Raw genomic sequence first — 27,257 nt, 5'->3', positions numbered from 1 at the left:
GAGTGGGGGAGCAGAAACAGAATAGAAGCTTTGTGTGTGGGCAGCAGGGAGAGGGGTTGCTAAGCCTCACTGCTGAGTGACCTGGCAGGGACATGTGTTGGGAAACCCATAATTTCAAGAACTTTAGGGTCTTTTTCTCTTGGGCTAATCAGCTTCTCCAAATCTCTTCCAATTTCCTGCTGAGAGAGGGCAGAGGGCAAGGGGTGGAGAAAAGCATCACAGCCTTCACTTAATCCTTTTCAGTATAGAACTGTGGCTCTCAGCTTTAACATATCTGTATTAATTTCCTAGGGCTGCCATAACAATGTACCACAAACTGGGTGGCTTCAAAGAACAATTTATTGTCTCACAGTTCTGGAGGCTACAAGTCTGAAGTCACGGTGTCAGCAAGGCCAAGCTCTTTCTGAAGGCTCAGGAAGAAATCTGTCCCATGCCTCTCTCCCGACCTGTAGTTGCCAGCAATCCTTGGTGTTCCTTGGCTTGCAGATTTATCACTCCAATCTGTCTTCATGTGGTGTTCTTCCCTTAGTGCTTACATTGTCTTTCCTGCATATTTTGTCTGGGTCTCTTCTCCTCTTATAAGGACACCATTCAGAATGGATTTAGGGCCCACCATTTATGTGGATGCCTCTTTTGCTCTGCTTTACTTAATGACATTAGGACTGAACAGGTGGAAAGGAAGTGGGGGAGATTAAAATAAGTCCAAGTTAAACAAAACACAACTACAAATTCTTCAACACTATTCCCACCTGAGAAATTCTTTTCCCCTTCACTGACCTGTTTCTAACAGTGACACTGTGTGACCTCTGAGGCCAAGTCACAGAAGGTTGTTAGCTTCTGCTGGACTCTCTGACATATGCCTTTGGAATCTTGAGCTATCATATACAAAGTCTGGCTCCCGTCAAGACACCAGACATGCCAATAGACCACATAGTCAAATAAAGAGGTGCCCAAAGATTCCTGAATATTCAATTCCCAGTTATTTGAGTCTTCATAGCCCAGGTGTTAAATGAGTGAAAAAGCCATCAAGAGGACTAGTGTGCCAGCCACTATCTGACAACTCTAAGAGAAACTCTTAAGTACTCTCTGAGCTCAGTCAATCCCAACTGTTACTGTTTTATACCACTAAGTTCGGGTAGCAAAAATACTGGGTTGCTATTGAATAATCTTTCTATGTTGACAGTAACTGCACTAATGGAGGTGATGATTTAATAATGTGGGTGACTACTGAACCATTGTATTGTGTACTTGAAACCTGTATGACTGTATACCAACTATACTTCAATAAGAAAGAACATTACTCGACTGGGACAGGATAGGAGAAAGAAAAAGAGGGAGGAAGGGTAGGGAAAGAAAGAATGTACTTTTTAATTAAAATTAAAATTTAAAATATTACAAAGGGTAATGAACTAAAATATTTAAGGCAGATTATATAGATGCCAGTGAACTTGAAAGATTTCTTTCATAAGGGCTAGGAAGCTCACTTTCTGAGTATGAGTATTTCATTCTTAACTCTGCCCAGTATTTTCCCTGTACGATGACAGAAACTCCAATCAAAGTGCATACTGTGAGATAAACATGGTAAAAATCAAGTATTTTGCTGTATGTCATCTCTTTTTAGAAAAACAAATAAAATAGCAGAAACTTGGGTTTTTTATCTAGAGGGGCATAAACAGAACAGTTTATGTTGCAAGTGATAGAAAATTCAACTCAATGACTTATGAAACAGGCGGTTCATTGGCTCACATGTTAACTTGCTGTAGTTGATAACAATGTCATGTAGACTTGTTTTCTCTGTACTTTGTTGGGGCCACCCTCAAACTCTACATAATTATTTATAAGAAAGGAGTCTCAATCAATGGGACAAAAACTGAGTATGATCAGTCTAACAGAACTACCAGTCATATTTAGTGACTGTCACTACAGCTGCCACTTTCTGGAGTAATACGTCTTGGACATGGCACACCAACTCACCGAGGCCAAGGAAACAGGCAAGTGTTTGCAATACTAGTGACTACCTCAGGACTAGGATTTACTGGAAAAATAGTACAACAGAGGACTCTGAGAGGCTATCACTGGAGAGAAGAGTTTGGCAAAGGGCAGGGATTACCTGAAGTCTACTCTTTCAGGCAGGGAATAGCAAAAGATACAATTTCTTGGGTCTGAGTAAAAGATGCCAGAAATTGGAGTATGCAGTGGAATGAGACCTCCTATGGGGAAAAAAAAAATCAAAAGATCCCAACAATTGGTATTCATGTCACGTCACTTCAAATTATCTTAAACCAGCAACCCAAAGTGGTACTCCCTCTCCAGGAAGAAAAATTTGAGAAGCATTGTTCTAGTACTTCATCTTACTCCTTCCTCCAATAATGGGCTTTGTTATTTAGTTTTTATTTCATAAACTTTACAATCCAGTTAGACCTGGGATAAGGAAAACATGGAATCCAAAGAAAGGGAGTGAGAGTACAAAGATTATAGGAGACTGAGCAGATGGGTGTGGAGGGCACTCTCTTTGAGCTACAGAGGAATGTTCTAGTCAAGATCAAACATGATCTTGTACAATAGAAGTACAGGAGTTGCCCACTGTCAGCAATGGTGATCTTGGGTCTTGCCATTCCTGGACTCAGAATGCTCCAGGGATTCCGTAATATGTATGCTTTCTTTTACCTTGCCAAAAGCCCATGTTTTCCATCCAATCACTCTGTCTTGGAAGTGCAGATGAAAAACGGGGAATAATTTAATTCAACAAAGGCACATTTTTAGCTAAGGCTGAATCTGGTTGGGGAGAGAAGAGATGGGACAGAGGATAGTGGAAATGATGTGACAGAATAGTCATGTCTACAAGGGGAAGGGACCTTTCTTGCATTTCAGGCCCTTTTCTTAACTTAAGAAGAATCTAAAGTTTTTCTTATGGAAAAAAAAAAAGACACCAACAAGTTGAAATTTTTTATTTTGGTAAAATGTACAAAGAGAATGTAATAGTCCACATACTGTGACCTCTAAACATTTAACAATTGATTTCTGTAAGATGCTGTTGTCCTTCATACTTCAGATGCCTATCTTCTGTGAAAGCCCAACTTGCCTTCCCTTCAACCCATCAAATTAATTTGTCTTTTCAGAAGTCTTGCCGGATGTTTTCTTTGTTTGCCTCTCCATGTTGCTGCTTCATTTGAAAGATTTCATTTTCTAATTGCACAATAGTCCTTTCAATCTCATAATTTTTACTGACCAGGGATACCCAACTAGAAAGACAAATAAGAAAATAAACAAAAAAAGAAAAAAAAAAGAAAATCACTCAATGTAAAATTTCTCTTATAATATTTTCTTGTATATACATTTTCAGCCAGGGCCATAACACTAACCTTGACCTTTAACTTTCCATTTTAAAAAGTGAGGCACAACTGGTAGAAAATAAATAAAGGGTACGCGGAAGCTCTCTGTATTATTGAAATTATATGTCAATCTACAATTACCTTCAAAAATTTTAATTAAAAAAAGCAAATTAGAAGAGTTGAAGAGACAGGAAAGAGTGATGGAAGACAGTATTTAACTGGATTAACAGAAAGGAGGGACAACAGTGCGAAGGCGGTGTTAAAGAAAATTGGAAAAATTTCTACAACTGATAAATTTCACAGATTCAAGGAGCCTTCCCATTCACCCAGAGAAAATCTCTAGAACACATGAAAAGAAACACATTAATATTTAGAAGATATTAGCTTTGAAGAAAAATATGAAAAGAAGCATAATAGACTGATAACATGGTTACGTGGAGGTAGAGGGGAATGTGGAACCAGGAAAATGATGTGGTGATGAGGGTGAATAGGGAAACAACAAAGCAAGAGAAAAATCACCCTAAATTCATGATTATATGTAGGGATTTACATTAACTGATGTGTACATGAAGAACATTTAAAAATAAAACATACACAAAGGGGAAAATACTGAGAGAAATTACCAAGAAAGTATGGAGTGTCCCTTCTCTAAGAGTTAAAAAAAAATCTAATTTTTCCCCCCCTTTAAAAGGAGATTATAGGTAGAATCCTATTCAGAGAAAGAAATACTGGAAAATGGGGCATTTGAAGAACAGCATCAATTAGCGGGGTTTGTTTTTGTTTATAACTCTCCCACTGCCTTCAAGTCCACTCTCAGAGAGGCAGTGGCAGTGAAAAGTGGAATTCAGAAGAAAAGTGTATCTGACACTTGTGGTAGCCTATCTGAATACTGTTTGAATCATACTGCTGAATCTTGATCTTAAAATGTGCTAAGCAATTTAAAAGATGATGCAATTATGGATACTTACGTTGACTCCATTTCTCTTAATTTTGATCCAGCAGTGAGCTGCATGTTCTTTCGCTGCCAGTTTAAATCTTGAATATGTTTCCTGTAAAAAATTATTTATACAACCTACCTGTATTTTAACAAAAGACTAAAATTAACAGAAAAACCAATAGTCAATATAATACATCTTTACCCTTAAGAACAGATACATACAGTTCATAAACTAATTTCAATAATTAACTTTTTTCTAATTATATTGCAATTATTAATTTCATAAAACATGCTTACTGTGAAAAACTAAACATATATACATATATGCACACACACAAAATAGAAACCCAAAGTCCCTCCTCCTTGGTAACTGCTGTTCAGTTTACGGTGGGCATTCTTACAGACTCTTTCCTGTATGTGTATGTGCATGGAGAGGTTAGCTTTTTTAAATAAGTCAGACTATACAAATTATTCTGTAACTCTGTCTAGTTTTAAAATGCCTTTTCAATGTCTACAGAGTTGTAAATTACAAATGCCCTACTAGAGATGTTTTCAGACCTTATGTCTGTATCACCTTCACTCAGTTAGGGTAAACCAAACACTATATGCTAGACAGAGTGGATCATCAACTGTTTAATCTCAAAAAGCTAAAGTCCATTGATTTCTTTTTCTTCTTAACTCTTACTAAGGGTTCACCTGAACTTTATTCTAAAATTAGAGGAGAAAACAATTTACCTTAACTTCTGGAGCTCTTTCTGTGCGTGTTCAATCATATGAACTAGATTTCTAAGGAAGGAAAAGAAGAAAATCAGATTAACGTACATTATAATCTAATAGTACCATTAAAAGTGAAATTCTAAGGTCAAATTTTTCTAAGTAGTTAATATTTATTGAGCTTTCTGTGCTAAACACCATGTTAGATACTCTATAAATATCAGCTAATTCTCTCAAGAATTCTTTGAGGTAAGTATGATTATATCACATGTGAGAACACTAACCTTAAAATAATTAAGTAACTTGGTTAAGGTAACAGCAAAGTCAGAGCTGAATTCTATTTCAAGTCTCTTGACCAAAACAGTTTAATGATACTCTGATTTTATGTACTTATGTCAGCTCTTAAATTGTCATTACTTTTCACAGAGAAGATGGGAAATATGAGTATTCTTGTTTTAACTCCTTTTTAGTTCTATGTTTCTGTATCTACATTTATCTTGTCATTCTCCCCTCCTGTCCACTGCTAACTAGAAAGAGAAAAAAACTGTTGTGGAAGGCTGGAGATTGATATTCCAGTCCAAGCTGGCTCTAGCTAGCACACGGGAGAAGTTGAGCAATACAGAATAGCATGCAATTCTTATCAATAGAGAAGTGATTCAAGGGTAGATCTCAACCTTATTTTTATTGAGATTCAATTCACACACATATCCATTTTCTCAAAACGCAGACATTTCTTTTTAGGGTCCGTATCAACCACACTGGCCCTACTAGGCTCTTGCTCTAGATCCAAGTTTCCTGGCTTTCGTAATTAAAATTTCCTGCTGTTCTCCTGAGTTCTTCTTCTATTTCTATTGACTGATTTCCTTTCTCTAACTGCAGTTCTTTCAAGATTTGGTGTTCAAACAGCTATGCCTCTCCAGGCTTTCCTTCAGCTTATCCCACTTTGCTTGACTTCAACAATCACTCCAAGACAATAAAGCCAGTACTTTTTTCCTGACCTCTGACCATTAACAGGGAGGTTTCCTTTGAATTACCTCTTCCTGAAAGCCCAGTTTATGGTTGTCTTCTCCCTCCTACCATGCTCCCTCTTAAGTATAGAGGTTCCTCCTTCAAGTACTCTGAACATATTTCTATTAAAATTTACTGCATTGTATCACAGGAGCCAGAAGACTTGAGTTCTACTTCCAACTTTATGCTAAACAGCTGTGTGTATCCTTGCATGAGTTACCTGACATCCCTGGGCTAAGTCTGCTGATATGTAAAATTGGGGGCTGAACTTGAAGGTTTTCCTTGAGTTGCAAGCACAGAACTCTCTCCTTGTTAATGAATATATATATTTTTAAGCAGTCCTGCAACAAGACCTATTTAAAACTATAAAAGCTTTCTAACCAGCATGTCTGACACTCTCAAATCTTTTCATGAGCAAAGAAAATTTACTTTTTAAGTTGTAGTACACCTCCTCTGGAGAAGCATCTATGGGATTTGGAGGAGACAAAATATGCTCAGGGGAATGGCCAACACTATAGAGTGTTATGTGGTTAAATGGAAAACAAGTGATAAGCATCATAATTTGTACAGTTACTCAGAGGTAGAAAGTACCAAAGGCAGAATTTCAATCAGGCAAGACAAAGAAGCAGATTATAGCTGGGCCTCATATAAACTGAATTTAGGTAGAATGTAAAGGCTTTCCAGGAGCACAAAACAAGAGTAAAGGACAGAACTAGTCTCAAGTACAGTCTCGCCTTGAATACCATGTAAAAGTCTGTACCTTATCTTACAGGTAATGGGGAATCATTAAAGATTTCAAGGCAAGTTGAAAGTAACGTTCCTTCAATTTAATGTTTCTCCCCTAGTGCACACATATTTCCCTCCATTCCTAGAATGTTCTCACTCTCTTCTAAATATCCAAATCTTACCCTTTTTAAATATCCCATTTTCTTTTAATTAAAATCATTGATACACAATCTTATAAAGGTTACAACATGTGGTTTCAACATTCATCCACATTATCAAGTCCTCACCCCGCCTCCCATTAGTCACTGTCTATCAGCATAGTAAGATTTTGTAGTCATTACTTGTCTTCTTTGTGCTGTACTGCCTTTCCTGTGACCTACCTGTATTGTGAGTGCTAATCATAGTGCCCCTTAATTCCCTTCTCCATCCTCCCACTCCCCAACCCCTTTGGTAACCGCTAGTCCCTTCTTGGAGTCTATGAGTTGCTGCTGTTTTGTTCCTTCAGTTTTGCTTTGCTGTTATACTCCACAAATGAGGGAAATCATTTGGTACTTGTCTTTCTCTGCCTGGCTTATTTCACTGAGCATAATACCCTCTAGCTCCATCCATGATGCTGCAAATGGTAGGATTTGTTTTCCTTTTATGGCTAAATAATATTCCATTGTGTATATGTACTACATCTTCTTTATCCATTCATCTACTGATGGATGCTTAGGTTGCTTCCATACCTTGGCTACTGTAAACAGTGCTGTGATAAACATAGGGGTGCATATGTCTTTTTGAATCAGGGTTCTTGTTTTTTTCAGGTAAATTCCTAGGAGTGGAATTACTGGGTCAAATTTTATTTCCATTTTTAGTTTTTTGAGGAACCTCAATATTGCTTTCCACAATGGCTGAACTAATTTACATTCCCACCAACAGTGTAGGAGGGTTCCCCTTTCTCCACATCCTCGCCAGCATTTGCTGTTTTCCGTCTGTTGGATGTTAGCCATCCTAACTGGTGTGAGGTGATAGCTCATTGTAGTTTTAATTTGCATTTCCCTGATGATTAGCGATGTGCAGCATCTAATGACCTCAATTATTAATGTCTCTTCTCTGATCTCTGTAGTTTGAAGATCACAGCACATAATTCATCAATTGCCCCCATTCTGACAGAAGAGGACCACTGGTTATTTGGTACAGATTATTTTGTCTCAATTAGATAAAGCTTCTTGAGGAAAAGGATCACGTTTTTCCACTTTGTGAAATACATTTTTTGATTGATCTGCCTCTTAAATTTCCTAATTATCCTGATCCCATTTTTCCTTTATCCTCCTTGCAATATACTCAAATAAACGGAACTGTTTGTTCCAGTTTCCCAGATTCTGGATTTTGCCCAATGAATCCTTATGTGGACATAAAAATTTTACAAATTTAATTCTAAAAATCTGAGGGAAGTATCATTTTGTGATTTTGCTTTATTGTTTCAGGAAACATTGTTTTCTGCAGAGTCATGAGGTTCTAGTGAACCTTTTTCCCTTAAACTCTACTTAATAGCAGAATTTCAGGGTTCAAAGGGACCACTGAGATCATTTAACAGTCAAATTTTACAGATAAGTAAACTAAACACCAGAGAGAGAGCAAAACGCAAAGCTAATGCTAGTTACATGGAACAGAAATAGCAGCTTAGTGGTCTGACACTGTTTCTGGTGTTAATTCTCTACTTACAGTCAATTCTCATTATTTGCAGATTCTGTATTTGTGAATTTGCCTGCTCATGCAAACTTTTTTCTTAAGTGAGGTCCAAATGCAAGGAATTATTATATATTTATAAGCAATACCTGTTCTCTGATAACTTGTGGGATCACTGAACATCAAAAACTTATGAGCTGTCGGATGTGCACTTTTCCAGCTGAAGTACAGGATGCTCTGCCTTCTTGTTTCAGGCCTCAGACAGAGATGATCAAAGATGGAATTTAATTTCCAACTTTGGCAAGTTACTTAACACTTCTAAACTTTCTTTTCTCTTTTACAAAATAAAGAATTTAATTTCCAACTTTGGCAAGTTACTTAACACTTCTAAACTTTCTTTTCTCTTTTACAAAATAAAGAAAACAGAATGTGCCAGATGAGTTGCTTTTAGGATTTAGGATTATAATCTATGTGGGATATGTGTGAACACACATGTGTACGCACATTCCCCCTAAGAGAAATGATACAGTATTTGCTAAGGCCACTTGACAGAACCTCATAAGCAACCAATGAGAATTGACTGGATAAGTAATCCCCCACATTAAGGAGGACATTCTGCCAGATTGTGGTTTGTAAATCAGACCACAATACTCACTTTAATTATAGTATTATACAATAAACAGTTTGGTTTAGATGCCCTTAGTACTCTTCAACTTTGAGGTAGGTCTCAAAGCAGTGGTCTTTCCTACAGGTTGTAGTTCACATGATCCCAAGTGAAAGTCCAGTTATACTATTTTTATCCCAATTCCCACATTTAAAGAAAATACCAAAGGTGTGCGGGGAAGGGTTTAAAATAACACCAAAAACTTCTTACTCATTATATACTTTCCAGGCATTGCATCCATGCTGTGACATTAGTTCTAGATTTTCGATTCGAACTGCTTGATGCTCTAACTGGGCCATAGAATTGTTTACACATTCTTGCCATGCAGTAATGTCATTTTTCTGACCTGAGGAAGGGGCTGGAAGTTCATATCTGCAATTAAACAACAATAAAACTCCATCATTCCCCAAACCTTTACCTCTCCTTCCAAAAGACTGCCTCAAGGGTTTATGTACACTCTAAAAATCACAGGACACTGGAGATGCAGACCTTGCAATTAGAAACCTATTTATTTTAAGAAACAATCAGTTTACAAGCAAGATTTAGCATCATTACATACAGCAATAAAAAACTACTCAATGTGAATTTAACAGTAAACTACAGTACCTTCATATAAAGGATTGTTGTATTATTAAAAGATGTTACCAAAGGTGTTTGTAATGTACAGGTATTTGTAATATATTAAGGGAAAAGAACAGGATACAAAAAAACTATGCTATTATTTTTGTAAAAAACACTACATCATCCAGTTTCTGATCCACAGACCTACACTACTCTGAAGAAAAAAATGGGAAGGGATATAATATTTCCTTGCATTTGGACCTCACTCTATGCTCTCTTCATCCTATCCCATCTTTCAATACTGACAATATAGCCAGAAAATATGCTCTTCATAAATCTCAGCTCATTTTTGAGTCACTACAAATTAAGTTTTAATTTCTATTTTAATATTTTTTACTAGATACTGTAAAAGTCCAAATTATTCCTATGAAAGACTGAGGAATATGCAACTGGAATCAAAACAATAAACCACTGTCTTTAAAAAAAAAGAAAAAAAAACAAGCTTTACACATATACCATAATTGTAGCATTTTTCAAACTTCTGACTATACCCCACATAAGAGATATTTTACACGTGACCCAGTACACAAATACACATAGCTGAGAAGTTGTTTCACAAAACAATACTTACCTTTACATGCAATACATTCTGACATTTTCTACCTTATTTCCTTAAAAAAGTGCTGTGGTACCTTACTAAATTTACTTTATAATCCACTGCTTAATGGGTCACTTACCTATTGTTTAAAACATACTACCATACACTACAGCACAGAGAAGACAAGTAGTGTCTCTAAAGCATCTTACTACGCTGATGGACAGTGACTGTAATGGGGGGTTATCTACTAACCAGTGTTGCTCATGTGACTGTATATTAATGGTACCAAAAAAAAAAAATACTGCCATAAAGGAGCCACTATCACAAAAATCCTTACAACACAGGCACCTGGAAATGGAAGAACCGAGGAGTCCTGTTAGTTGTCCTGCCTTTATCGCACACAAAAGCCAGACTGGAAATGGAGCACAACAAACCCAGTCCTCTGGTTCTACAGACTCAAAGCCCTCTTCTAATCTGTACAATATGCTGGCAGGACAGCCCTACTGTTCATGGGACCTCTGCTTTTGACATAGTGGGACTCATAATTCCATAGTTATCTTAGAGCTGAAAGGGACCTCAGATATCATGGCATCCAATTCTCCATGTTAAAGGAAGAAGCAAAGGGTGTTTTGGTTTTTTCCCTGAGGAAGGAGAAACTGTTTTGTAGAAAGTGGCACAGGAGGAGAGACAGCAGAACCAAAGTCAAACTATCCAGGCATTCTGTGTTTACTAATGCTGCCTGGTGTTAAGAGGGAAGCAGGGATCATGACAAGTCATTAATACTGGTTTCACTCTCTATCTGTTATCCGTGAAGAACTAGATGTCTAATTAGGAACATTTCCTTGGGAATTCTTAAACATGAACTTCATTACAATATACTGTTCTCACTGTTGGATTTTGCATTTTTAGATAATGGTGCAAAGAATATTTCTGAACATTAATACAGGACTATGAGCCACTTAATACATAAAAAAACATAAACATGTAAAAACAGACAAGAATTTTCTCTTTTCAACACTGCTTTTTACATGGTTATAGCAGTTTTCCTTGTAAATTAAAGCTAAACAATGATTTGAGTCCAGCTAAACCCAGAAAAAAGACTTACCGTTTCATACTGAGCAATTCAATTGGTTGTCGAGCTGCCAGTCTTTCAAATTCATTTCTCATTATGTCAGTCTGATGTATAAATCAGAGAATTATTTCCAAAATCATATCAACAAACTGAAATTAACAACCAACAAACAAATAATGAATCTAACCTACTTAAAACTTAAATATTCATACTTCTTACTACCCATTATAATGGATCATTTCCCTTCCCCCTCATATTCTCTGCGGTTAAGTGCACTCTAGGATCTGAAGTACACACACACATTTCCTATGTAAAGGGGTCTACAGAGAGAAGGATTAATCTTAGATTAGTGCTTTAGTCCCAGCAGCACATCAGAATCAGTTGGAAGCTTTGAAAACAATTCCAGTGTGTCACATCTCACCCCTCTCCCCAACTCTGATTGTTCTTAGAAAGAAACTGGACATGATTATAACTTTTGTTTTTAACTCACCAGCTGACTGTAAAGGGAAGCCAGTGTCGAGAACTATGGATCTCTGTATTCACTGAGGGCACAGGAAGAGAGGAGTAGACTTGGACATAAATAATTTGCTTTAGGACTGTTAGTCTAAACCTATACTTTCTTTTTGGTCCTGGCTGCCATTTTCATACTTTACTCTTTGCAAAGGAGGAAGAAGCAAAAGAAACCGGTTCTGCTATCTGCTCTAACAGCTTTACTATTTTCAAAAAGATATGCTATACAAATGAGTTCCCACATTTGTGTAGTATAACAATGACGCAAAACTAAAGGAACAAAACAGCAACAGACTCACAGACTCCAAGAAGGGACTAGTGGTTACCAAAGAGGGGCAGTGGGGGAGGGCAGGTGGGGAGGGAGGGAGAAGGGGATTGAAGGGTATCATGATTAGTTCACATGGTGTCAGGGGTGGGGAGGTCATGGGGAAGACAGTGTAGCACAGAGAAGACAAGTAGTGACTGTGGCATCTTACTACACTGATGGACAGTGACTTCAATGGGGTATGGGAGGGTCTTGATAATATGGGTGAATGTAGTAACCACATTGTTTTACATGTGAAACCTTCACAAGGTGTATATCAGTGATACCTTAATAAAAAATAAAAAAATAAAAAAATAAAGATATGGTATAGCTCTACTTCTTTAGGTCCATTATTTTGGTCAATATTCTATTCCACTTCTGTTCTGTATATTTCATGACCTGAAAGTAAAGAACTGCTTAAGTGAAATATTCATTTATAGTAGTATCTCAGTAATCCCACCTAATTTCCATTTTTTGAGGGCTTCACCTATCTTAACAATCAAACTAAAGAGTAAGCAAAAGAAGCCTTTCAGAAGCCCACACTCTTTAAGTTTTGCATTAAGCATTTCTTGTTGGAAAAAGTATTTTTTTGGATTATTGCTTAGTTACACACAACTCTATAAAGTGTGGTTATCTTAGTTTCCTTCAGAAAACTGAGACATTCTAGCTATAAGGCTATGCACAGTGACATACAAGGAGGAACAACTAACAGGTAATAGAGAAGCTATAAAAATGCAGTGCAAGCCATCTGGAGCCACGTAACAAAGGAAGGAGCCCTTACGTAATTCACACGGCCAGTAACAGACCTGGAATTTTAACTCAACTCTCTCCAAAGCTTCAGCCAAACATCAGGGGGCTAAGTCATGAAAAGAACTCTAGGTGTGTCTGGCACACAGTAAGCTTTAATTAAATAAAACTGCCTTAGAAGCTCTTCATACATTCACCTGATAAATATCTGGTGCCTATGTGTAACAGGCACTGTTCTAAGTAATGAAGATTGAGTGGTGAAGACAAAAGAGATTCCTGAGCATGGAGCATTCTCATTCCCGCTTAGCTAGGCCTTCCTCAACCATCCTACCTAAAGCAGTCACCCAGCCACCCTCTATCCCTCACTACTTTAATTCTCTATATAGGTTTATCAATCTCAGTTCCTTAATTGCGTCTTTGCCCTAGAAAGCTCCATGAGTATATAGACCTTGCCTATCCTTTTCCCCAATACCTGGTATATTTTATTTAATGAATGCTTACTGTGTGCCAGACCATCATAAATAAATTTACTAATTTAAGAGCAGATTCGAAAAGGCAGATGAAGGAGTACTTAAGGTCTTGGCAAATTAGTTAGGCTTTCTAAGCTGCACTTTTTCCATCTTAAAAAATTGGGATAATAAGCATATAGTCATACAGTTCACAGGGCTATTTACAGGACTGAGAGTGTGAGGTCAGGACATTATTAGCTCCTATTCTTTAAAAAGGTTAAATAATCAGCATCCTAATTACTAAGAGGGAATATGTTGTATTTAAGAGAGCTAAAAAGAAAACTGGTTCAACTATTTTAAAGTTTGTCATTGAGTGCAGTTATCCAAAACATTAAAAACTCAATCTAATAAGGAAGCATTGCTGTACTTAGTTCTTCATGTGGTAACATCTATATTTGGCTGACATTTAGAAAAAGGGAAACAGTGTATCATAGGAACATCTCTCTCCTACTTAAAAACTTAATCAACATTTTTTTCTTGCTACTTCAATACAAATACTGCATTTTAATAACAGAATTCTTTCATAAATACTTACCTATAATGGGAGAAACCCCCCAAACATATATTATTAAAATGCCTAATAGAATTCATTAATTTAGAAATGATATTTTACATTTCATTTAGCTGATTAGACACTATACAGTATCTTGGGTGCACTTCTAGGCTAAATATTTAAACGGTATATTACCGACATAGGGTTTGTTTCCTCAGTCATTCACACTGACTTGGTTAACACCTAGGCTTGGATACAAAGGTCGCCGTACAGCGGTTCTCAGAGGCTTAGCAAATGAGGCTTGTATGTATTTAAAAACTCTCGATCACTTGTTTTAGAATCGACCTTTGAGAGGAGAGGATCCTTTTGAGAATTTACACAAGGAATCTAACTCGTAAAAACTGACACACACATTTTTGCGCTGTTAAGTAGTTCGCAGAGTCCCAATTCTGTGAATCTCGGGATAAAAACCCTGGAGAAGGATGATCTATTTAGGGGTTTCGCATGGACTGATTACACGTGTACAAATAGGTAAATAGCAGCTAGGTAAGCAATAGTTAAGTTCGGAATTTAAAACTCGCTTCTACGTGGCTAAGGCTCTCAATCCAAAATAAAGACTCACAGGACCCTAGTTCATACGCTGGGCTCACGACATCGCACTTACTTCAAAGGCAGAATAATCCGGCGCCGTCAGGTAGCTCAGGTAGTTCTTCGTAGGTCGGTATCTTCGAGTTTCTTCCTCCACTAGCGCCGCCGCCTAAGAACGAAACGGGGGCCAGGAGAGGGGCCGTAAATTATAAGACGCTTCTTCCAGCACTAAGGGCCAGCAAGCGCTGGGCCAGCTACACAGATACCCCGAACTCACCGCTTCCCGCACCCCAGGCGCTTCATAGCCTTGGTCAAAGTACGGCAGAGCATCCACCACAACCTCTCCGGCCACTAAACCCGTGCCCGCCATTCTCAGGTTCGCCTGAGTTTTCTGAGTCTGCGCAAATTCAGTTCCCTTTCATTACGCCTGCGCCCGCTGCTGATGTACTCCACGTCACCTACGCGTTGGATTTGGCGCATGCTCAGTTGATAATTCCGAAAGCGCGCTCACCCGGTTGGTTGGAATTGCCCGGCCATATTGTTTTGGTCGGGCGAGACGTCCCGCACGCCGCTGTTTCCTAGATTCAAGGGAATTTCTCAATTTCCTGTCCCCGCCTGTTCCACTATTTTGCTTCCGACTGATAGCGCGTTGGAAAGAAGCTGGGCTTTTGGTCTCTTTCAGGAAGCTGGTATCTCTGGGAGGGGAATCCTTTAAATCGTTTGGAGGGGGTACCGGCTTTAGGATTTGGCGGGGAGAAAGAAACTTGTTTTTCACTTAGGCTTCCTTTTCTACCTTCTCCCCTTAAACTTATTGTCCCTCGTGCTGAGCTTTGCTGCCCTTGAACTTTGCTGTATCCCCACCGTTCGTTCTCGGCGCCCTGACAATCTTTCAATTGGATCAGTGCAGTTCTTTCGTAGATTGTAGAAGTAGGCGCCCAATATTCAAGTGAAGTCGCGAAGCTTTAGGATCTCAAGAAAAGGAACCTGATCTTTAGGTATGGAGACTGAGATCGATAACTGCCCCACCGACCCCAACTTTAAAAAACCCTTCATTTTGCTTCCAAGGCCACAGAAAGTCCTATTATTTGCCTTTAGGACTTCCGGTAATAGAAAAGTGCCCCGCCTTGCCTCCCAGCTACTACTACGGCTGCTGCTTCGCGGTCTCCGGCCCGTCGCTCCCACATCCCTGCGACTAAGTCAAAGACCAAATAAGGGTTTTACATTATATACCCTGACCGTCGTGCAATCTACATCCAGGCTTTGCTACGAGCCTGCAAATGTTGGCCCCGGTTGGCAAATCTGGTTAGTGTTTAGGATCGATCTGGATTATCTTTTAACCTACCATCACATAAATGTGCTAGCTATAGATTTAAGTAGAAGTTAAGTAGAAGATTTTTGCATCTTGAACAATTTTATTTAAAATTCTCCAGGAGACCCACGGAACTTTTGGGCTCACTCATTAAAAGATCTGTAAACAATATTTTACACAAACCTTGAGCAATTTTGCAAACATGTTCGGAATTCATAATACTTTACAAAAACAAAACAAAAAAACAGACCTAAGAAAAGGAAACTGCTTCAGCTCTCAGGGATAAAACACAGTCATCCCTGAAGCAAAGGTCTCAGAGAGATGGCCAAGATCCACCACAATAACATACACTCTAATGAGAACTCAATTCCCAATTAATTGTTCCCTCAGGGTTGGAGTGTTAGAAGAGGCCAAATACGGAGATGTTCTCTTAGGGCCCCCGCTGGGGTAAGCTTCTTAATAAACATTTCTTAAAAGACTCAGGCTCAGTACTGTTTTCTGAACCCACATCTATAGGAATTAACAGCACCAGTCTTAAAATGGTGTCTGTTTCAGATAAATTCATGCAAACCCAAATTGGTTGTAATGACAGTATTGTACACATCAATAAAGTGTATCATAATACAACCTGTAAGATTTTGTTAGGCTTGAATACTTTTATGACAGTTAAAAACAGCTGGAGTTGAAGAAAACAAATGACATTTACTAAAATTGCACCATTCCTGACAAATTCCTCTTCCCAGTCACCACCACCACTTTAAATATTTAGGGCTGGGGCAATTATACAGTGTGTGTGCAGGAAATGTTCATATTCTGGGTTCATATTCCAATTTAACTAGAGCAAGAAGTTCAACAATTCTTGGGAAACCAAAAAAGAGTCTCATTTAGGCATTTGCAGTTTGAATTTCCTTATCCTCAGAGCTGAGAGTTGGCTCTGGTATACTTCAGCTTAAAAGAAAACTTTTTTAATAGCTATATTCCCATAGAGCTCAAATTTCCTGCAGGGCTAACCGATTTTCTCTGTGTTCATAAACAAATAGTCCTGTCTTCAGTTCTGGCTCTGTTGTGTAACTTGGGACAAGTCATTTAACCTCTTTGAATTCGTTTCTTCATTAGTAAAATGGAGATGCAAATACCTCATGAAGTTGACTTAAAGACTGAGTAAGATGACATGTTCATGTGCCATAGTGCATGGCACAGGGTGGACACTAAAAAAAAAAACAACTGGTTCTCATGCCCTTGAAAGAACATTTTCCTATTAACTATAATTCCACAAGGTTTATCACTGATATGCATGACAAGCTATTCAAGTGTCACATAATGTTGAGAAGTTGCAAGATGTCTGTTTCTATATGACAACAGCCCAAATAAGTAGGGTTTCCATATAAGTGAAATTCCCCTAGACAGAACATTAAAAAAAAAAAGATACATGATGAGTATATTTCTAAGCTCCAACAGCCCCATAGCTGCCATGGTAGTTCAGTATTGAGATTATGTGTGCAGGGATAGTGTTCTGCACTTTTATCATGCCTCCCTAGTACCTTAAACTCAGCAGTTCTCTCATTGTGTTAATCTTTGAGCTGTTTTTTAAACTGGAACACTAAGTCTTTCCCTGGTAAAAGACAAGTGCCTTCACAGACAAATAATGAAACACAAATGAGCCCAAAAATCAAACAGAGAAGGCCACTTAAAAAAACCCAGGAGACAAGAGTAAAGAAAGCACTGGTTCCAGACTACTCCCAACAATTCTCCAGTGACCACCACAGCAGCAACAGGAGATTGCTCCTGCAAGAGCCTGGCCCGCTCTGTAACCTTTCCAGCTTCCCAGGCTGTTGTGGAATACGTCAGGGCGGCCTGAGTCTTGGAAATGGATTTTCTTAAGCACTTTTTGTTCTCTTTTTAGGATGGAGGTGGTCACTCAAAGATTTTATTTCTTCTGCAGAAATTTCATTTTACTTCCTAAAAGGAGAAAAAAGTAGAGTGGGTTCTCATTGGTTCATTTTTATTTATTTTACATTATTTGAGGCAAGGTATTAACAATCTAGTCATTCAAAACAGCCCAGGAGTAAGCTGCCATCTCAGGCTGTCAGTAAAACCCCGAGTGTCTAATTGTAGAGATAGAAGTCACACATTATCTAATCCAGTGGCTTTCAACCCTAATTCTAGGTTCAAATCACCTGGCTTGCTCCCTAGTGATTTCTTGGAGCTCGGGGTAGGAGGGGATTTTTATTTAAGCTCCCCAGAGATTATACTATTGTAATCAGAGCTGAGAACCACTGTTACAGTATAAAGTATGAAATATGCCATAGTAAAAAGATGAAATACCTTTAGGCATAAATTGTCCATGGTTTCTCAGCTAGTTAAGGATAGGGCCTAATTTTTTATCTTACTTTATTTATTTATATTGAAGTATAGTTGATAAACCATATTATGTTGGTTTCAAGTATACAGCATAGTGATTCAACAGTTACATAAATTATTAAATCCTCACCTGTCAAAATGCAAAGATGTTACAGATAGGGCCTAATTTTAATTATGGGCATATATTTTAAAGACCAATAGAATTACCATAGAATATAGGTTCTTCAGTGTTTTGGGCTACCACATGACTTACTGTTCTCCCATTTTATACTTGATAATTAAAAGTTAATTATAATTGAAAAATCACAAACAACTGTGCTTTTTTATGAAATATAAAGTTAGAGACTTCCAGGAAATCTTTCACCTCAGATGCCCTCTAAACCAGGTGTTTTTAATCTGGAGTCTAGGGATGGGCTCCAAGGTGCATGAACTGTATGCAAAATTGTATGCAAAATTTTTTTCTATACCCTGTTTTTTTTCTGGGAAAAAGGTCCACAGTTTTTATAAGATTCTCCCAGGAAGGTGACCTAGAAAACATTAATAACTATGATATGCAGATTATTATATCATGCAGGAGCTTAATTTAAGAAAAAATGGTCCCATGGACACCTGATGGATAATTCCAACCTCCGAGGAAGACTTCTTTTTCTCTAAAACACTTTGGAACTAAGGTCACGGTTTCTAGTCAGCCTACTTGTTATATTGTTGATCTGATTATAAAGCTTGTGTGATGAGGTGTGCTTACTGCAAAGTATTTTCAACCACATTTATCTAACAGGAAGACACAGCAACTCACCAAGACTCCGCAAAATTCTATTTACTCCACTGGGCTCAGACTCAGGAATTGTTTCCAAATACTGGAGGGCCCGGACCTCAAACAAGCCTATAAGGAAAATGCACGTTGTGAAATTGTCTAACACTCAAGATTGAAATCAAGTTGAATGAAACTCTGTGCTCACTACCAACGCACTTCCATAGCTAAAACAATATTACAAAGTAAATATTTCTCAAAATAAACAACTCAGATATTGAGGCCTTATAGCTTTATGCTGTTTTTTGGTTTATATTATTTTGAAACCTTTCAAGCACTCACTAAATACAGAGGCAAAACTTTATGATGAAACTGACCTTTCACCCCACTTTTCCGAAGCTCTCGGTCCTGGATGAATCCTGCAAACATCTGAGTTTCCATGAAGAGATCCAGGAAATGGCGTACACTTCGTGAGGTGTGGGATTTACGGAATGGCTCCCTTTGGAATACACGCTCCCCATGCTCCGTGACAGTCATACTCAAAGAATAATGTCCCACAAGCTCCACAAAAAACCTGACAAATGCCTCGGACACCAGAGAGTTGAGGATAACATCTGCTGCAAAATGAAAAAAAAAAAAAGAAAGAAAAGAGAACCTATCCCTTAAATTTTGTTTATGAAAACACTGGCTTGTTATAAAAGTAATGCTATGGAAATCATAATCAGAGAACTGACAAATGTAGGAATCCTCATTCTTAGCTTTCTTGCTCTTTCCATGACCTGCAAAAATCAAGTGGCTTATATCTTACCTTCATTTTCTTCTCACATTTACTCATTACATGTTTCTGTCTGGCTTGCACATCTGTGATTTTCACTCTAACTGCTCTTTCAAAGGCCATCAGTGAGAACTAGCCAAATTTTCTCTGCTCTTCTACTTTTATTGTTGTTTAAATTCTACACTGCATTTGTGCTGACCTCTTTTTCATTCCTCTCATCTCCCACAACTTTATCCTCTCCTCATTTCCTCATTCCTTGCCGGCCTTTATGACCGCACATGTTTTTCTCTTGCCTCTTCTTCCTCTTCCTGACCATGGTCCTCAGACCACTTTTCTTCAACATTCCTTTCCTTAAAGAGCTAACTGGAATAGCAGTAGAGCTGGCTTTTCACGTTGATAATTCCCAGTCTGAGATGTCCAGCCCTGGTAATTCACCAAAACTCACCTTCTACATTTTCAGGCTACCTGTGGTTAATCATCATTTGGCTGTCCCATTAGCACTTAAATTCTGTTTGTCCCCTTTTGGGGAATTGGTAGAATAATGAATCAAATTAATCAAATAATGAATCAAATAATACATGTCCCAAACCAAATTCATTATATTTCTCCACCAATCAATTTCTCTCTTAACTTTCCCATTTCCTATTGCACCATGATTATTCCATGATAAATAATAATTTACTGAGTGCTTAAGATAGGTCAGGCACTGCATGAAGTGCTTTTACAAATGTAATAATCCAATGAGGTAGGTATTATTATTCCTTTTTACAGCTGAGGAAATTGAAGCTTGAAACAAAGACATTTTCCAGGGTCTTTTCATCTAGTACAGTGGAAAAGCTGCTGGATGACCAAGGCAGGTGATTCTTGACCATTATGATATGCTACAATACATGGCCCTCCAGGTTCTAGGCTCAAAGAATTTTTATTACATATCCCATTTTTTTTTTCTCTCACAATGTCTCTTGCTCTTTCCTATGGGCTCCACCCTGAACTGGGTATCAGGGACCTAGGTTTAGTCAGAGTTCCACCATGAAGTAGCTGAATATAGAGGGCAACTTGCTCTACCTCTCCTGTCCTCTCCCTATCTGTATAATGAGGTGGCTGCTGGGCAATTTCTATAGTGTCTTCTGCTATTACATTTTGAATCTAACCTATCTTTGTTTTGTTTTGTTCAACAGACTTCCTTCTCATCTCTTCCATCTGCAGCTGAGACTCCACGGTCCATCACTGCTTTTATTATCAACACTTTTTCCCTTCCCTCCCATACCCTCTATTTACCATCCCATTTCACCTCCACTTTGCAGCAAAATTTATTGGAAGAGTTGTTTGTACCTATTATACCCACTTTCTTACACCTAATTCCCTTTCTTTTAAAAATTTTGTTTTTCTATAATTTATCTCATATTCTTTGTTTCTGTTTTAATGTATATGCTTTATATATTCTTTTGCATGTAATAATATTTCATAAGGTCAGCAGTGAAATGAATATACAAGTATCCACCACATAGCTTAAATCAGAACATCACATGTATTTTTGAAGCTCCCTGTGGGATGCCCTCTCAGTGTTGTTGTTCACCTACTCTCCAATAGAGGGCGACCACCATTTGGAATTTTGTGTTTATCAGCCCCTTGCTTTACATTATAGTTTCACCACACACACACACACAATCCCAACAACATATTGTTAGGTTTTGTATGTCTTTGCATATTATATGAAACATGATGTTCGTCAGCAACTCACTTTTTTATTAGATCTGTGTTTTTAAGATTCTTTTTTTAATGCTATATTCCTCTGTCAATAGACATTCAGGTTATTTTTAGTTTTTGCTATCTCATATGATATGCCAGTAGAAATTATTGAATTTGTTTCCTAGTTTTCATCTGCAAGAGTTTCTCTAGAGTATACATGTAAAAATAGAATTGCTGGGTTGGAGGGTATGTATACTTTTCTTTTTTTAAAAACAATTTAAATTAATTATTTTACTGTTCTGGAAGTCAGAAGTCCAAAACGAGTCTCACTGGGCTAAAGTTAAGGTATCAACAGAGCTCAGTCCTTCCTGAGGGGAGAATCTCTGTTTCCCTGCATTTTCCAGCTTGTAGAGGATGCCTGTGTCACGTAGCTCAGTCCCTTCTTTCATCTTCCAAGTATGCAGTGTAGAATCTTTCAAACTCTCCCTTTTCCTGATCTCTGCTTCTGTTGTTATATCGCCTTCTTTTACTCTTCTTGTAAAGACCCTGGTGATGTGCCCTCCAGGACAAATCCAGGTTACCCTCTCCATTTCAGGAGCCTTAACATAATCTCATCTGTTAAGTTACATTTCTTTTTAATTTAAAAATTTTTTATTAAGGTATTATTGATATACACTCTTACGAAGGCTTCACATGAAAAAGAATGTGGTTACTACATTCACCCATATTATCGAGCACCCCCCATACCCCATTGCAGTCACTGTCCATCAGTGTGGTAAGATGCCAGAGAGTCACTATTTGCCTTCTCTGTGCTACACTGTCTTCCCTGTGATCTTCCACACACCATTTGTGTCAACCATAATACCCCTCAATATGCCTACTCCCTCCCTCCCCACCTCCCCTCTCCCACCCCTCCCCTTTGGTAACTGCTAGTCCTTTCTTGGAGTCTGTGAGTCTGCTGCTGTTTTGCTCCTTCAGTTTTGCTTCATTCTTAAAACTCCACAAATGAAGGAAATCATTTGATACTTGTCTTTCACTGCCTGGCTTATTTCACTGAGCATAATATCCTCCAGCTCCATCCATGTTGTTGCAAATGGTAGGATTTGTTTCTTTCTTATGGCTAAATGTTATTACATTGTGTATATGTACCCATCTTCTTTATCCATTCATCTACTGATGGACACTTTAGTTGCATCCATACCTTGGCTATTGTAAATAGTGCTGTGATAAACAGAGGGGTGCATATGTCTTTTTGAATCTAAGAACTTGTATTCTTTGGGTAAATTCCTAGGAGTGGAATTCCTGGGTCAAATGGTATTTCTAATTTTAGTTTTTTGAGGAACCTCCATATTGCTTTCCACAATGGTTGAACTAGCTTACATTCCTACCAACAGTGTAGGAGGGTTCCCCTTTCTTCATAAACTCACCAGCATTTGTTGTTCTTAGTCTTTTCGATGCTGGCAATTCTTACTGGTGTGACATGATATGTCATTGTGGTTTTAATTTGTATTTCCCTGATAATTAGTGATGTGGAGCATCTTTTCATGTGCCTGTTGGCCACCTGAATTTCTTCTTTGGAGAACTGTCTTGTTCATATCCTTGGCCCATTTTTTAATCAGGTTATTTGCTTTTTGGTTGTTGAGGTGTGTGAGTTCTTTATACATTTTGGATATTAATGCCTTGTCAGATATGTCATTTATGAATATATTCTCCCATACTTTAGGATGTCTTTTTGTTCTGTTGATGGTGTCCTTTGCTGTACAGAAGCTTTTTAGTTTGATGTAGTATTCATTTTTGTTTTCTTTTCCCTTGCTTAAGAAATGCATTCAGGAAAAAGTTGCTCATGTTTGTATTCAGTAGATTTTTGCCTATGTTGTCCTCTAAGAGTTTTATGGTTTCATGACTTACATTCAGGTCTTTGATCCATTTCGAGTTTACTTTTGTGCATGGGCTTAGACAAGAATCCAGTATCATTCTCTTGCATGTTGCGGTCCAGTTTTGCCAACACCAGTTGTTGAAGAGGCTGTCATTTCCCCACTGTATGTCTATGGATCCTTTATTGTATATTAATTGGCCATATATGCTTGGGTTTATATCTGGGCTTTGTAGTCTGTTCCATTGGTCTACAGTTATGTTCTTGTGCCAGTACCAAATTGTCTTGATTACTGTGGCTTTGTAGTGGAGTTTGAAGTTAGGGAGCGTGATTCCCCCAGCTTAATTCTTCCTTCTCAGGATTACTTTGGCTATTCAGGGTCTTTTGTGGTTCCATATGAATTTTAGAACTATTTTCTCTAGTTTGTTGAAGAATACTGTTGGTATTTAGATAGGGATTGCATTGAATCTGTAGACTGCTTTAGGCAGGATGGCCATTTTGAAATATTAAATCTTCCTATCCATGAGCATGGGATGTGTTTCCATTTGTTAGTGTCCTCTTTAATTTCTCTTCAGAATGTCTTGTAGTTTTCAGTGTATAGGTCTTTCACTTCCTTGGTTAGGTTTATTCCTAGGTATTTTATTCTTTTTGATGCAATTGTGAATGGAACTGTTTTCCTGATTTCTCTTTCTGCTAGTTCATCGTTAGTGTATAGGAATGCAACAGATTTCTGTGTAGTAATTTTGTATTCTGCAACTTTGCTGAACTCAGATATTAGATCTCGTAGTTTTGGGGTGGATTCTTTAGGGTTTTTTATGTATAATATCATGTCATCTGCAAACAGTGACGGTTTGACTTCTTCCTTACCAGTCTGGATGCTTTGTGTTTCTTTGTGTTGTCTGATTGCCATGGCTAGAACCTCCAGAACTATGTTGAATAAAAGTGGGGAGAGTGGGCATCCCTGACTTGTTCCGATCTTAGGGGAAAGGCTTTCAGCTTCTCACTGTTAAGTATGATGTTGATTGTGGGTTTGTCATATATGGCCTTTATTATGTTGAGGTACTTGCCCTCTATACCCATTCTGTTGAGAGTTTTTATCATGAATGGATGTTGAATTTTGTCGAATGCTATTTTGGCATCTATGGAGATGATCATATGGTTTTTGTCCTTTTCATTGATGTGGTGGATGATGTTGATGGATTTTCTAATATTGTACCATCCTTGCATCCCTGGAATACATCCTACTTGATCATGATGGATGATCCTCTTGATGTATTTTTGAATTGTTTGCTAATATTTTGTTGAGTATTTTTGCATCTATGTTCATCAAGGATATTGGTCTGTAATTTTCTTTTTTGTGGTGTCTTTGCCTGGTTTTGGTATTAGAGTGATGTGGCTTCATAGAATGAGTTTGGAAGTTTTCCCTCCTCTTCTACTTTTTGGAAAACTTTAAGGAAGATGCGTATTAGGTCTTCACTAAATGTTTGATAAAATTCAGTGGTGAAGCCATCTGGTCCAGGCATTTTGTTCTTAGGTAGTTTTTTGATTACCAATTCAATTTTGTTGCTGCCAGTTGGTCTGTTCAGAGTTTCATTTCTTTCTGGATCAGCCTTGGAAGGTTGCATTTTTCTAGAAAGTTGTCCATTTTTCTAGGTTATTCAGTTTGTTAGCACATAACTTTTCATGGTATTCTCTAATAATTCTTTGTATTTCTGTGGGGTCTGTCGTGATTTTTCCTTTCTCATTTCTGATTCTTTTTATGTGTGTAGACTCTCTTTTTCTCTTCATAAGTCTGGCAAGGGATTTATCTATTAATTTTCTCAAAGAACCAGCTCCTGCCTTCATTGATTCTATTGTTTTATTCTTCTCAATTTTATTTATTTCTGCTCTATTCTTTTTTATGTCCCTTCTTCTACTGACTTTGGCCCTCATTTGTTCTTCTTTTCCTAGTTTTGTTAGTTGTGAGTTTAGACTGTTCATATGGGATTGTTCTTCTTTCCTGAGGTAGGCCTGTGTTGCAATATACTTCCCTCTTAGCACAGCCTTCGCTGCATCCCACAGATTTTGCAGTGTTGAATTATTGTTGTTATTTGTCTCCATATATTGCTTGATTTCTGTTTTCATTTGGTCATTGATTCATTGGTTATTTAGGAGCATGTTGTTAAGCCTCCATATGTGTGGGATTTTTCGTTTTCTTTGCATAATTTATTTTTAGTTTCATACCTTTGTGGTCTGAGGAGCTGGTTGGTGCAATTTCAATCTTTTTGAATTTACTGAGACTCTTTTTGTGGCCTAGTATATGACCTGTTCTTGAAAATGTTCCATGTGCACTTGGGAAGAATGTGTATTCTGCTGCTTTTGGGTGTAGAGCTCTGTAGATGTCTGTTAGGTCCATCTGTTCCAATGTGTTGTCCAATGCCTCCTCTGTCTCCTTACTTATTTTCTGTCTGGTGGATCTGTCCTTTGGAGTGAGTGGAGTGTTAAAGTCTCTTAGAATGGATGCATTGAATTTTATTTCCCCTTTTAATTCTGTTGGTATTTGTTTCACATATGCCAGTGCTCCTGTGTTGGGTGCATATATGTTTATAATGGTTATATCCTCTTGTTGGACTGACCCCTTTATCATTATGTAATGTCTTTCTTTGTCTCTTGTTACTTTCTTTGTTTTGAAGTCTATTTTGTCTGATACAAGTACTGCAACTACTGCTTTTTTCTCTCTATTAGCTGCATGAAATATCTTTTACCATCCCTTCACTTTCAGTCTGTGTATGTCTTTGAGTTTGAAGTGAGCCTCTTGTAGGCAGCATACAGACAGGTAGATGGGTCTTGGCTTTTAATATTCTGTCCTTATCCTTAATCTCTGCCATTTTAATCATTATGTCTTGGTGTTGTCTTTCTTGGGTCCCTTTTGTTGGGAGATCTTCGCCTCCATGGCCTGAGAGACTATCTCCTTCCATAGATTGGGGAAGTTTTCAGCAATTACCTCCTCAAAGATACTTTTTATCCCTTTTTCTCTCTCTTCTTCTTCTTCTAGTACCCCTATAATACAAATACTGTTCTGTTTGGAATGGTCACACAGTTCTCTCAATATTGTTTCATTCCTAGAGACCTTTTTTCTCTCTGTGCCTCAGCTTCTTTGTATTCCTCTTCCCTAATTTCTTTTTCATTTTTCGTCTCCTCCACTGTATCCAATCTGCTTTTAAATCCCTCCATTGTATTCTGTAATGATTGGGTCTCTGTCCTGAACTTGTTCCTGAGTTCTTAAATATTTTTCTGTAACTCCATGAGCATGTTTATAATTTTTATTTTGAAACCTCTTTCAGGAAGATTGATGAGTTCCATTTCACTTGACCCCTTTTCTGATATTTTTGGGATTTTGGTTTGATTCAGGGTCCTTTGACGTTTCATATTTGTATGCGGTGCCCTCTAGTGCCCAGAAGCTCTCCTCTCTGGAGCTGCTCAACCCTTGAAGCGTTGTCAGGGGCTGCAGGGGAGCAGTGCTGGTGCCTGGTGGGAAGAAAGAGCTGTTTCCTGCTTCCTGATTGCTATGCCTGTCTCCACAGCCAGAACCAGTGGGCCAAACACACAGGTGTAAGTCTCTAAGCTTTGCATTTGTAGCTGCTGTAGTTGGGGCTTCTCTCTGGCTGGCCTGACACCAGGGCAGGGACTGCCAGTTTGTGAGCCAGGTGTGGGTGGCCAGGAGGAAGGCACAGCAGGGTGCATATCACAGTGGGGGCCCTTGGAGCTGCGTAGCCAGCCAGGGGCATGGAGTACCTGAAGCTCCTGAAAGTTCCCAACCTGCTGGGCAGAGTGTGCCCAGCTATTTTGTCTACCTGTCCTTTCTCCTGAGCAGTAAGCTCTGCACAATCCTTGCCCCTTTAGCAGCCCTCTTGCTGTTAGGAAGTCTGAGTGCCCGCCTTTCTTTTGTCCCAGAGCCGCTGGATATGGATCCCTGTTTTCCACAAGTGGCTGGAATCTCAGTCTCTCCAGGTATTCCACCTGTCTTAGCTTTCCAACCCCACTACTCACCAGAGCACCATGAAATGTAGGTTCATGCTCTCAGAG

At 38.3% G+C, this 27,257-nt stretch overlaps 2 protein-coding genes across 5 annotated transcripts in view; both read right to left on the bottom strand.

Moving 5' to 3' along the window:
- Nucleotides 1–2,933: 2,933 nt before the first annotated feature.
- BCAS2 (BCAS2 pre-mRNA processing factor) lies at nt 2,934–15,538 on the bottom strand. Of its 2 annotated transcripts, XM_036923379.2 has the most exons (7): nt 14,712–15,538; nt 14,511–14,603; nt 11,317–11,387; nt 9,263–9,424; nt 5,005–5,055; nt 4,301–4,381; nt 2,934–3,242 (listed from the first exon to the last, which is right to left on the bottom strand). In XM_036923379.2, exons 1-7 carry the CDS (start codon nt 14,802–14,804, stop codon nt 3,116–3,118), a joined length of 678 nt encoding a protein of 225 aa, XP_036779274.1. In that variant the 5' UTR covers nt 14,805–15,538; the 3' UTR covers nt 2,934–3,115. The 2 variants fall into 2 exon arrangements, with proteins under 2 accessions (XP_036779274.1, XP_036779275.1); XM_036923380.2 differs by lacking the exon at nt 9,263–9,424 and having other exon boundaries at nt 14,712–15,521.
- A 281-nt stretch (nt 15,539–15,819) lies between these two features.
- Nucleotides 15,820–27,257, bottom strand: part of DENND2C (DENN domain containing 2C) — a 97,635-nt gene continuing 86,197 nt past the window's right edge. For 2 of the 3 annotated variants that reach the window (XM_036923375.2, XM_036923376.2), the window contains exons 17-19: nt 19,233–19,472; nt 18,901–18,987; nt 15,820–17,702 (exon numbers count right to left, since the gene is read on the bottom strand). In XM_036923375.2, coding sequence (XP_036779270.2) covers nt 17,671–17,702; nt 18,901–18,987; nt 19,233–19,472 — 359 coding nt within the window. In that variant the 3' untranslated portion in view covers nt 15,820–17,670. The remainder of the gene's footprint in view (nt 17,703–18,900; nt 18,988–19,232; nt 19,473–27,257) is intronic. The other variant, XM_057500514.1, reaches the window with a different exon arrangement.

Source organism: Manis pentadactyla, chromosome 4 (assembly GCF_030020395.1).
Source record: "Manis pentadactyla isolate mManPen7 chromosome 4, mManPen7.hap1, whole genome shotgun sequence".
Taxonomy (NCBI): Eukaryota; Metazoa; Chordata; class Mammalia; order Pholidota; family Manidae; genus Manis; species Manis pentadactyla.
This window is presented reverse-complemented; position numbering and strand designations above follow the sequence as displayed.